At 37.7% G+C, this 12,229-nt stretch overlaps 1 protein-coding gene across 14 annotated transcripts in view; it reads left to right on the forward strand.

Annotated features, from left to right (window-relative positions):
* The window catches only part of EZH2 (enhancer of zeste 2 polycomb repressive complex 2 subunit), a 39,624-nt gene that overhangs the window by 16,562 nt on the left and 10,833 nt on the right, over window positions 1-12,229 (forward strand). For all 14 annotated transcript variants that reach the window (XM_006777159.2, XM_006777166.2, XM_006777162.2 and 11 more), the window contains 4 exons: window positions 4,218-4,338; window positions 5,150-5,290; window positions 6,217-6,319; window positions 6,809-6,972. In XM_006777159.2, the coding sequence (XP_006777222.1) occupies window positions 4,218-4,338; window positions 5,150-5,290; window positions 6,217-6,319; window positions 6,809-6,972 (529 nt within the window). The remainder of the gene's footprint in view (window positions 1-4,217; window positions 4,339-5,149; window positions 5,291-6,216; window positions 6,320-6,808; window positions 6,973-12,229) is intronic.

Here is a 12,229-nt window from a genome sequence, read left to right on the forward strand (position 1 = left end):
TCATCTAACGTTGAATCCCTGTAAATTATTCTTTTAAAAAATATATTTTTATTGATTTCAGAGAGGAAGGGAGAGGGAGAGAGAGAGAAACATTAATGATGAGAGAGAACCATTGATCGGCTGTTTCCTGCACTCTCCCTACAGGGGATCGAACCCGAAACCCGGGCATGTGCCCTTGACCAGAATTGAACCCAGGACCCTTCAGTCTGCAGGCCAACGCTCTATCCACTGAACCAAACCAGCTAGGGCTGTACATTATTCTTTATTTCAGTTAGTGTATGCTTAATTTCTGACTGGTCCTTTTTCATGTCTGAAATTCTCCCTAAGATCTTTGAAAGTCTTACTAAATCCCTTAATGCTCTCATTAATTCCCTTGATGCTCTCCTTAAGATCCTTAAGTAACCTTATAGCCATTATTTTGAACTCCATATCCAGTAGTTTGCCTGCTTCCATTCCTTTCATTTGTGACATGTTTCTTTGTCTCCTCATTTTGGCTGTTTCCCTGTGTTTGTTTCAATGTATTAGGTAGAGCTTTTAAATCTCCTGGAATTGGTAGAGTGGCCTTTTGTAGTAGGTGTTTTGTAGAGCCCAGTGGCTTAGTTTCCCCAATTACCTGAGCTGGGTCCTCTAGGTGTGCACCCCGTGTGTGTGCACAGTCTTGTTGTAGTTGAGCCTTGACTGCTGTTGGTATCACTGGGAGGAATTGACCTCCAGGCCAATTGGCTGTGAGGACCTGTGCCTATAGTGGAAGAACAGCAGTGCAGGAAACACCCCTATGGAGCAGGACTTGTTTCAGTGGGGCTTTGGTGCTCACTGAATCTGGCCCTTGAGTGTGTTGTTTGTGTATGTGTAATCTGGTATGGTCTCAAGTTGTCCACCAGGTGCACTGACTCTGGGGCCTCCTGGGAGGTGCAAAATCAGCCACTGCCTGGGGCCACCCGGCAGGAGCTACAGGGAGATCTGTAAGTGGCTGCTACTTGTATTGGGCTTGGAAGTGCCCAGGCGAGGCCAACTGGTGAAGCAAGGCAGGCTGGTGCTAGTGCCAGGTCTTGGACCTTTTATTGATACATTTGGGGTACACTGGCTCCAGCTTTTGCTTGTTTAAGAGATTTTAGCAAAGTCTGAAGCCTGAGCCAGTTCAGGCCATTCATATGGAAGAGCCACTGCAAATAGTAGGGCTGCAAATTGGATGGGTGGGGTCTCAGGGAATCTCCAGGGCAGAGTGAACAGTGTGGGCCATGCTGATGGAAACTCATATATGGCTGCCAGTCACCTCTGTGATTGGGGAGGTCCCAGCACAGGAACAATGACCCCTGTGAGCACCCTGGTTTGGGAGAAAGCCCCCCCCCACCCCCCAAGTTTCTCCTTGATGCCAGACAGTCTACAATCCCCAGCTGGTTTTTGCCACCTGAAGTTATGGGGGACTTCTCTTCCCAGCTCTGGAATTCTGGGCTGGGGGTCTGCTATGGGGCTGGGACCCCTTGCTCCTCACAGTGGGCCTCTGCAGCCGAGGTATCCCTCCCGATTAAAAAAATGGCACACATGGATGTTGGACCTGTTCTGCGCTTCCACCCCTCCTACCAGTTTTAATGTGCTTTCTTCTTTACTTCTCTAGTTGTAGGACTTCCATTCAGCCAGATTTCAGGTGGTTCTGAATGATGGTTCTGTATTTTAGTTATAATTTTGATGTGGTTGTGGGAGGCAGCGAGTACAGGTGTTTACCTATGCTGCCATCTTGGTTCCAATCAATAAAACCATTTTGAAAAAAAAAATAAGACATAGCCTGGCTGGCGTGGCTCAGAGGTTGAGCATTGACCTATGAACCAGGAGGTGGCAGTTCAATTCCTGGTCAGGGCATATGCCTGGTTTGCAGGCTTGATACCCAGAATGGGTGTGTAGGAGGCAGCCAGGCAGCCAATCAATGATTCTTTCTCATCATTGATGTTTCTGTCCCTTCCTCTCTGAAATCAATAAAAACATATTAAAAAAACACATGACAAGGCCATCCAGTATGCTGAAGTTGCTAAGGGTATGAAAGAAACAATGATCATAGGCACTTGAAGACGTAGAAAAGCTGTAGTTGATTTGGATAAACAAAAACCAGTTAGCTGGAGATAGCATTTCAGTGACAGCATTTCGGAGGCAGTGATATGTGAATAAGCGAAGGTGCTGCTTGCTGACTTCCTGAAAGATACCTCTGGAACGAGTGCTGAAAGTGATTTGTTTAGGGAGTGGGTTGATAAATTTAAGAAGTGTTTGCTTATAGAGTAAACAGTACATTAGATATGTTCTGTATATAAGAAATGTTAAAACGGAATCATTTGGGGGTCTGGAACGAATTAATTCAATTTACAGGATTTCTAATGGGGAAAAAAAGATTTAGTTCTTGAACAAATCACTTCTTGAACAGCCTTCCAGTATGAATTAAGTTCAATAACAGGTTCCACTGTATTTCTTGATAGAAGCAGGATGAAGGGAGATGGCACAAAAGAGAAATTTTGAGTGTGCATTCTTGTGTCATTCAGTAAAAATACATAATTTTATTCACTTGATATATAAAGTAATATAGTTTTATTATTTGATATATAAAAAATAGTAAGGGCAATAAAATTTGATGGACGTCGTTGGCGAGCCTAGTTTAGAGAATTGCTTATATTTCCAATGTTTTTTAATAACTTAAAGATTTCATAGTGGAGGGTTAAAGGCAAACTTCATATACTCTTCTACAATTGCATAAATTTGTGTGATTAAGGCTTGATTCAAAAACATTTAGTTTGAGAATCATATCACAGGAGGGAAGTTTCATATTTTCATACACTGAAATTCTGAAAGAATACTGTTTAAAGTTGCCAATATGTACTATTTATGGATCATACATGGGTTTTGCTGAATCCTGACCAAAATAGATTAGGCAGGCTAGGGTATGTTTTGGGAACAAGACTGTGTAGATATAATTGAGAAGACAAAAGAGCCATTGTCACTTAATTTTTGCTTGCATCCAAAAAAATGAATCCACGTAGTTTAAATGGGATTAGTGCAAGTGAGATGCAATGAAAACTGGACTGTGTAGTTGTACACAAACTTGATCTGAATAGATCAGTACATTAAAATTTAAATTTTCATTTTAGCTCCCATATGCATAGTTTCTACCAATTTCCCTTTTCTCTAAGGTATGAAGTCTGCAGTTGTCCTAAGTTTGTTATCAAGGGTTTATTGGAAAATTTTCCCTTTCTTTGTATTTCCTGACCATTACTGTGTCTCATGGCCTATTGATCATGATCCCAGCCTAAGGCACCTTACACTTTATATAGCTGCCATGACCTCCTGTCAGCCTGTCCTTTCAGTTTATCAGAATTATCTTTCTAAAATTTTGTTATCAGCACCCTGTTCAAAGGCCTAAGACTTAGATCTGTCCTCACTTTAGTGTCCTTAAATATGGACTTCAGAACCCTCTAGTCTTTATCTGTAATTACTGTCTTTTTTATTCTTCATTGAAAATTCTCTTTCTCCCGATTGTCAGCTTTCTGTGCTTTGTATTCTTAAGTATTACATTATCTCTTAACTTTCCTTTGATTGCTAAGCTAGCACCCTCTTCTTCCCTGTTGTCTTTCAAACCTTGGTATAAACACATCTTGTCATCTTCATTAGCATTATCAATTTTGATATGCATCCTGTTCATCTCAGTATTGAAATATTTTTTTATTGTAGAATGTTCTTATTTTATGTAAATGAGTAAATCCTTTTGGCATAACTTTAATGGATATATATCAATACTCTGTTATACATCCCTAGAATTTTACATTGAATGTCTCCCAATAACGAGACCAAATGAAATTTAGAAACCCTTATGTTAGTTTTTTTTAAGGTATGGTTATTTATAGTTCATTTTGATAAACCGTATTTCATCAATTCCACTTTATCGTCAGATATAGGAATATATACATAAAATAACGGGAAATTTTAATGTTTGATGACATGTTAGAGTAGGTAAATACAGTATTTTTCCTTAAATTTGTTTCTCTGTTACGCTTATTTGTAAGAGGGATCTTTTATTTATAGTTTTTAGAGTTTGCTATCTATTATTTTAGGTCTGGAGAACTGGGTAAAGACATCTGCTTATGAAAAAAATTGCTGTATTTTAGTTATTACATTATTTTAAAAATTTTGGTACTTAGGATAAGGCTGCTTTAAAATTTATTATTTTTTAAACTTTTTAGGTAGAAGACGAAACTGTTTTACATAACATTCCTTATATGGGAGATGAAGTTTTAGACCAGGATGGGACTTTCATTGAAGAATTAATAAAAAATTATGATGGAAAAGTACACGGGGATAGAGGTGAGCCATGGGTTTATTCTCTTGGAAAAGGGGGCTAAAGAACTAAGAGATTCTTTGATTTATTTTTTTCAGCATAGATATAAAAAAGATTTTTAAATATTAAGTTTTATGCTGGATTGGCCTGGCTCACAAGCCTAAAATTTTTAGTTTTCCTTAATTTCCTTAATTTTAAATTGAAGACCATGTTTGCCGTATGAAAATTATGCATAGTTCATTATAACAAATTATGTTAATAACATGTAAATTAAATAGAATTATTTGAATATATGTATATTTTAAGACTCTTTACCAGTAAAATTAATTAGAACTAGGGCTCTGCTTATGTGACATGGGCTCCAAAAAGCTCTACACTCTAAAATACCTTCCCACCAGGCTGCTGCAGTATCTGAAATTCTATCATTAGAATCATGGCTTTGGTGTTTTGTGTCCAGCAAACTGCTAATTTGTCTGGCAGGATGGTGATAGGTGTAACATCGTCAGTTGTTCTCATTATTAGTGGAATGCAAGGTCTCGGTACATTGCTTTGGAGGAGGCCAAGGCCACAATTAGTTTCTAGAGAATTAGTTACAGTAGAGACCCTGGAAACTTTTGGGGGATTGATGATTGAAGAGAAAATTACAGGTGTTGAAGGTAAATTCTGTTCCTAACTTTGCCTTAGGTGAGTCCTGAAAAGGATCTCCCCACTCATGTAATAATGTTATAATGCTGATTGGCGGGCTCTGACTATTCCAAATCAGAAAAGGCATATGTAAACTTTTGTCATCACCACTCTTCTCTGTATATTTCTAATATTTGACTTGGTGAATTTCAGAATGTGGGTTTATAAATGATGAAATTTTTGTGGAGTTGGTGAATGCTCTTGGCCAGTACAATGATGATGATGATGACGATGATGGAGATGATCCTGATGAAGGAGAAGAAAAACAGAAAGATCTGGAGGAGAACAGAGATGGTATGTCTGTTAGGATTGTGTATAGCCATTACAGCATCTTTCAAAAACAATAGAGTACAAGTAGATTGTCATTCCTTTTTTTGTTGTTAAAAATTACATCGATAGCAGTATAATCAAAATTAGAATGTTATTTGTAACATTTCATTCTGTACTTGAGTGTCTTTATTTCCTTTGGCTAACATAAATATTTATTTGGTTTTGGGTTTCACTGGGCAGTCATAATCATCATCAGATAACATGCTGATCTCTTCTTTGTACAAGTAGTGATCACTTTATATGCACTAGCTCATTGGATCCTCATAATGCTCCACGGGTGGATCTGTCTCATAGTGGAGGAGTTAGGAGGTTTAATGCTGTGAAGTAACTTATTAAGTTCACACTCTAGGGAAAAACAATTCAGACACCATAAACGGTAACCAGCTGTGAGGACTTCATACTGAGAAACAGAGGTCCAGTCAGAGCCAGGAGTTGTTGGAGACTTGGCAAAGCTCATTATTTAAGATAACATAGAAGGATTTGGGGGAAAACTTAAGTTTTAAAGAAGCATAAACTTTTTATAACGGACACCTTAGTGATCATCTAGTTCAGTGCCTTCATTTACAGATGAGGAAACAGACTCAAGTGGGTCTGTGACCAACCAAGGTCACAAAACCAGTTAGTAGTAGAGCTGCTTACCATTTTTCTGCCCACTTTTTTCTGCCTCCCAATCTGCTTAAAACTTTCCATATTGGATTTTGAAGTTGTTTTTTGTCTGACTTAACTGTGAAGCCATAGATACATGTAAAATATATTGGAAGTAAGTGAAACACAAAGTTGATAATTTCTTAGAAGATGATCTTTTTTACATATAGTTGTGTGGAAAAAAATGAAAGTTTGAAAACTTGTTTACTTTCATTCTTTTTGCCCTTTCATATTTCCTTGTTCAGATAAAGAAAGCCGCCCACCTCGGAAATTTCCTTCTGACAAAATTTTTGAAGCCATTTCCTCAATGTTTCCAGATAAGGGCACAGCAGAAGAACTAAAGGAAAAGTAAGATTTGTTCTTGTGAGGCAGTCTTGTATGGGATATCTCTCACCATTTGGTTTATTAGAAATGGAACTAATGTAATGTAGCTGATGAGCCACTTGCTTCATTTGTCACGTTTGCCAAGTCACTTGAAGTGAAGCATAAACCTGTGGAGCTCTGCCTTAAAAAACCTTTTAGAACAAACACACATAATACGCAATAGTACATGTAGAGGAAAATTTTTCTGGACACTTGTAGAAATTTTAGTGCAGTTGATGTTTAATATAAGAACATTTTTCATGAATTTGATTTTTGATGTCTTGCATAATGTGTAATTGGCTCATCACAGATGGTTATAGATGTGTCTTTTGTGCTTTAGGCAAGATAGAAATAATACATGGAATCTGTTTAGAAACTTTATTTTTAGAAGAAAAAACCCACAAAAAAACCCTTTATTTTTAAAATTGTAACTTTTGTTTTCCATTAACTTACATTTCTTTTGGTTCATGTCAGGTATAAAGAACTCACTGAGCAGCAGCTCCCAGGGGCACTGCCTCCAGAATGTACCCCGAACATAGATGGACCAAATGCTAAATCTGTTCAGAGGGAGCAGAGCCTGCATTCATTTCACACACTCTTCTGTAGGCGATGTTTCAAGTATGACTGCTTCCTACACCGTAAGTGCTGTTATTGTATGTTTTCATTTTCGATCTTCGCTGTGGAATTATGTTTTAGAGCAACTTGGAAATTGTTTTCATTGATTACAACTAGAGTTTATCATTTAATCTTGCAGTTCAGATTGAAAAATGCTAGAATCAGTGTCTTACTATTTTTAATTTGTTGCTTGAGGGTTGCTCCAGAGTCTTTTCATGAATTTGATTTGTATTGCTATCTCCTACCAACCTGGGATATAGGTCAGTGATTTTTCCATAAATTCTAATGGAGCAGTTGTTTCATAATAAACTATTACTTTGAATTAGCTGATAGCCCAGGGCAACATTGCGATATTGTATTAGCCAATTTCTTCAACAAAATTTGTTCAAGGTGCTTATAGATGTTATCATCTATGTAACTATCTAGTGTTAAATTTTTTCTTTTTACAAATACCCGCATTTGAATATAGGTAAAACATAAAATAGTCTTAATGAAATTGAAGTATGGCACACACAATATTTTCTTATATTGCTGGGGAATGAGGTTTCGTGGTAAATTGTCCAGGTAACTGGAATTTATTTCTTTAAGCACGGTTTAAAAACTACCACCTGCTTTTTGAGGAACGTATTTCAAAAATATATTTCATACCTCCCAGTTTCCTATGCAGAGTTTACTTGATATAGAGGTTAGTTTTTCCCATATCACATTTTAGTGTGATGTTGGTGACATGGTAACATGGTTGGGGCTCTGCACCAGTCTCCCCTGCACTAAATGGCTCCAAGGTGCTTTGTCTTTTTCAGTTTGAACCCACCTTTCACAGAATTTTCCCCTCATTTTCCAGTCATACGTTTCAATGTGAGTTAGCCTGCCCAAGCCATTAGCTCTTACCTCCTGTTGAGTTTTGCTCTGTCTGTGCTCCTATCTGCATAGCTCGTGATTTGTGGTGTGATGTGCATCTTAGTCTTGGAAACAGTAATTTGTGTGTGTGAAGTGGTTTTGTTATCTTAAGCTAGAAAAACTTAACATTGATTTTTAGAATTATCATTATGTCTCACATCTCCTTGCTGTTATCCACACTCCTGTCTAGTTTAAATTGATTTGATAGTTTTAATAATCAGTAGCTGTTGGATAGTTATCAAATACATATCTTATTTGGGTTTCACATAGCCCTTGAAAAGTTGTTTTGAAAAGCATTCCCCTTTATACATGGTCATTTTGTAAAATATGTCCAATTCTTATTAAGAATATTGTAGCCCTAGCTGGTTTTGCTCAGTGGATAGAGCATCAGCCCCGGACTGTAGGTTCCTGGCTTCAATTCCAGTCAAGGGCACATGCCTGGGTTGCAGGCTCAATCCCCAGTAGGGGGCATGCAGGAGGCAGCCAATCAATGATTCTCTCTCATCATTGATGTTCCTGTCTCTCCCTTCTCTGAAATCAATAAAAATATGTTTAAAAAAAAAAGGAAAATATTGTAAATTGCTGCCCTCGCCGGTGTGGCTCTGTGGTTAAAGTGTTGACCAGTGCACTGAAGGGTCTTGGGTTTGATTCCTGGTTAAGAGGGCACATATCTGGATTGCAGGTTCAAACCCCAGCCCGTTTGAATAGGGGAGGCAACCATCGATATGTCTCTCTCACATAGATGTTTCGTTCTCTCTTTTCCTCTTCCTCCCTCCTTTCCACTCTAAAATCAATGGAGAAATATCCTCAGGTGAGGATTAACAACAACAAAACATTGTAAATTGCATGTCTGCATGTGCTTATGGTGGACCAAAGTAGAACTTTTGGTGGGATATTTTGATGTGCTGTCTATTGTCTGAATGGCCTACAGAGGAATGTTTTCAGCATAAAATAGTTGTATTAGTTTATCCTTTTTGGTATTATGTGAAAGTCCATTTGAATGTTCTTTTTGTAATGTATATTGATGTTTAAAGATTTTAAAAATGGATTTTTAGAGAGAGGAAGGGACAGGAGGAGAGACTAAAACATGCATATGCTCCCTATTGAGGATCGAGCCTCAAACTCGGGCATGTGCCCTGACCTGGAATTGAACCCCAAACCTCTTGGTGCATGGGACAGCACCCAACCAACTGAGCCACACCAGCCAGGGCTGAGATTTTAACATTTTAATTGGTTAGAATGTCAAAGAAGGTATTTCAAGTTTATAATTGATTGCTGACTTTTAAAAAATATTTTAGCTGTGTAGTAGTTAAAAAACTTCCAACATACTTGAGTTCATATTTGCTGTGTAATTCTCAGTGACTAAACCTCCCTAAGTCTGTTTTCCTCGTCTGTGAATGGGGATGAGGATCCTAATACCTGGGTATTTTGTGAGAATTAAATGAGATAATGCCCAAAGCTTCCTAGTGTGTGCTTTTGAACACAGAATTCTGTTTGCTGCTGTCACTGCTTTCCCATGCTTGAATGTTGGCATTGTTATTCTGTGAGGGACTTTTTAGTAAAAGTCTGATATCTGTCATATACACAAAAGAATTTATGTGATTCCATATGTAAGTATTTAGTAAGAATTCATTCTTAGTACCAAACTCTAATCAGAGCAGATAACAGCAGTATTTTGAGCAGAAGTTAATGTATAAAACTGATAATTTGTACTGATCTGATCATTTGTCACATGACAGCAAGCTGAAGAAGTGAGTATTTCAGGGAAGTGGTGTCTGATGTGAAGCTGTTCTCTTTGTCCATGCAGTGAGGAGTGTGTGTCTGGTCACACCTGCTGCCAAACAACTACTTGCACAAATTATTGCCTTTGTTCCTGTTTCCTGATTGGTAAAACTCCCTGGAAACAGGTGATCACTAACGTTTGTTCCAGTGCTGATCCTTGGACTCACCAGTTCTGTATTTGAGGCATCACTTACTTGTTGAAACATTATAAGATTGTAAGGGCTACTCAGTATACAATGTGTCCCCAAAAAAGTATACACACTTGGAATGATTATAAAGTTAGTCTTTATTAACGTACAGTTAATTTTTTAAAACTTAAAAGAATCTACAGAAACGAATAGTTTTGTTGTTGTTGTTGTTGTTATGCCTGTTTTCAAACTGATGACCATTCTGGTCCAGGCACTGCTGATAATGCAAAGCAATGGAATCCTAAACCTCAAGAATAATTTCTTCAGTATTTGTGTGCTCTCTATTCGTTGACTGTTGCTGGTCTTGTACCATAAGCTTTTATCTTTTAAAATCTTGTGGCACTTTAAGATACATTTAAAAAAAAATGATGTTTTTATTGATATTAGAGAGAGAGGAAGGGAGAGGGGGAAAGAGATGGGCTGCCTCCTGCATGCCCTCTACAGGGGATTGAGCCCAGAACCCCAGGCATGTACCCTGACCAGGAACTGAACTGGTGACTTCTTGGTTCCTGGGTTGATGCTCAACCACTGAGCCACACCACCTGGGTAGGATAAATTTTCTTTGTTCAAAGCTTGGTCTGGCTTCACCCATTATTTCAAATCAGTTATACCTGAAAAGGAGTTAAAACTAAGTGAGTTATCAACTGTTAAACTCTATATACATTTTTTTTTTGGGGGGGGGACACACACCCTATATTTTGGTTATTTTTTAGTGTTGCCAATTTAATCTCAAACACAGGTATAGAGAATAGCTGGAATTGTATGTAACTTCTACCTTTGCTTGAAAACCTTTCGATAGGTTTTAAAAAATATATGTTTATTGATTTCAGAGAGGAAGGGGGAGGGAGAGAGAGATAGAAACATTAATGATGAGAGAGAATTATTGATTGGCTGTCTCCTGCATGCCCCTTACTGGGGATCGAGCCCTCAACCCAGGCATGTGCCTGACCTGGCATTGAACCATGACCTCCTGGCTCAAAGGTTGATGCTTAACCACTGAGCTTATATAATGGCTGGGCTTTAGATGATTTTTCATCAAGATTTCATAGGTTGCTTTCAACATTAAAACAAAAATCCTTGAAATATCCCGTTTGCTCCTTGTAAAATTTAAAGGTACCGTGCCTTAATTTTTCTGATGATGGACTTTTATATAACAATTTTTCTGTATATTTAGCTTGAAATATTTATTTTCAAAAATATATTTTGATTGATTTCAGGGAGGAAGGGAGAGGGAGAGATAGAAACATCAACGATGAGAGATAATTATTGATTGGCTGCCTCCTGCACACTCCACACTGGGGATTTAGCCTGCAACCCAGGGATGTGCCCTGACTAGGAATCAAACCGTGACCTCCTGGTTCATAGGTTGATGCTCAATCAGTGAGCCACATTGTCCAGGCTAGCTTGAAATAATTTTTAGTAGCTCATTTCAAATATTGGTATTTTAAGATGTCTATTTGAAAAGTATTCTGGACATTTCTGGAGGAGTGAATTCTTTATATATATGGGCTTGTTTGAAATTGTGCTGAGGGAATCTAGTCATAATAATGGTACTTTAAAATTTATTAAAGTACCTTTGATTATAAATATGTTGATCTTTGTCGTTATAGTCTGAAGTTGTTCCTGTCTTCGAGACTATGATTATGGTTAATAAGTCCTGTTACCTAGTTCTAGTTAAGGACCACCAGAGGCTACTGTCCTTACTTGTGTGTGTGTGTGTTTCTGTCTACAGATACATATGTGCCTTTATTTTCACTGAATTAGGGTAAGAATATCAATCTACAAATATATCAGGTGTTAGAGGAGGCATCACAACTAAAAACAGATTTTACCAAAAATGTGTTACTCATTGTGTGCACTAACTGGCTAATGACTGCTTTGTTTTTGGATTGATGTAATTCTGGGCTGCTAATGTGACAGTAGCCTTCTGTGTGCACAGTTTGTGTGTTAGGGGTCCTTGTCTGTCCAAAATCTAATCCAGTGCAAAGTTAGTTGTATGGTTTAGGCTCTTGGTCTAGGGGGATAAAAACTTAAGCACTTGAAAAGAATTTGAGCCTTGAATTTCTACTTTTAAAAACATAACTTCGTTGTCTTTTTGTTTTCCTTCCTTCATCAGTCTGTCTTTACATTTTAAGTATGACCTTTTACAAATATTTTTTAAATGACTTATTTTATGAGTCTGTCACTTGTTTTTACCCAAATTAATTTTCATTTTGTGTAGTTCTTAACAGATCATTGCTAGTATTCGCCTTGTGCACTGGGAGTTAATGATCACAAATTCTCTGAAGTCCTCACTGCTGTGCACTCATACCTGGTCAGTGTACCAATGTACTGCAGTGTGAATCTTTTTGTTAACACATGATTTGGAATTTTAAGTTTCAAACACTTTGTTGTATTTTCCTATGGAAAGGTG

This window comes from Myotis davidii, unplaced genomic scaffold, assembly GCF_000327345.1.
Source record: "Myotis davidii unplaced genomic scaffold, ASM32734v1 scaffold49, whole genome shotgun sequence".
NCBI classification, from domain to species: Eukaryota; Metazoa; Chordata; class Mammalia; order Chiroptera; family Vespertilionidae; genus Myotis; species Myotis davidii.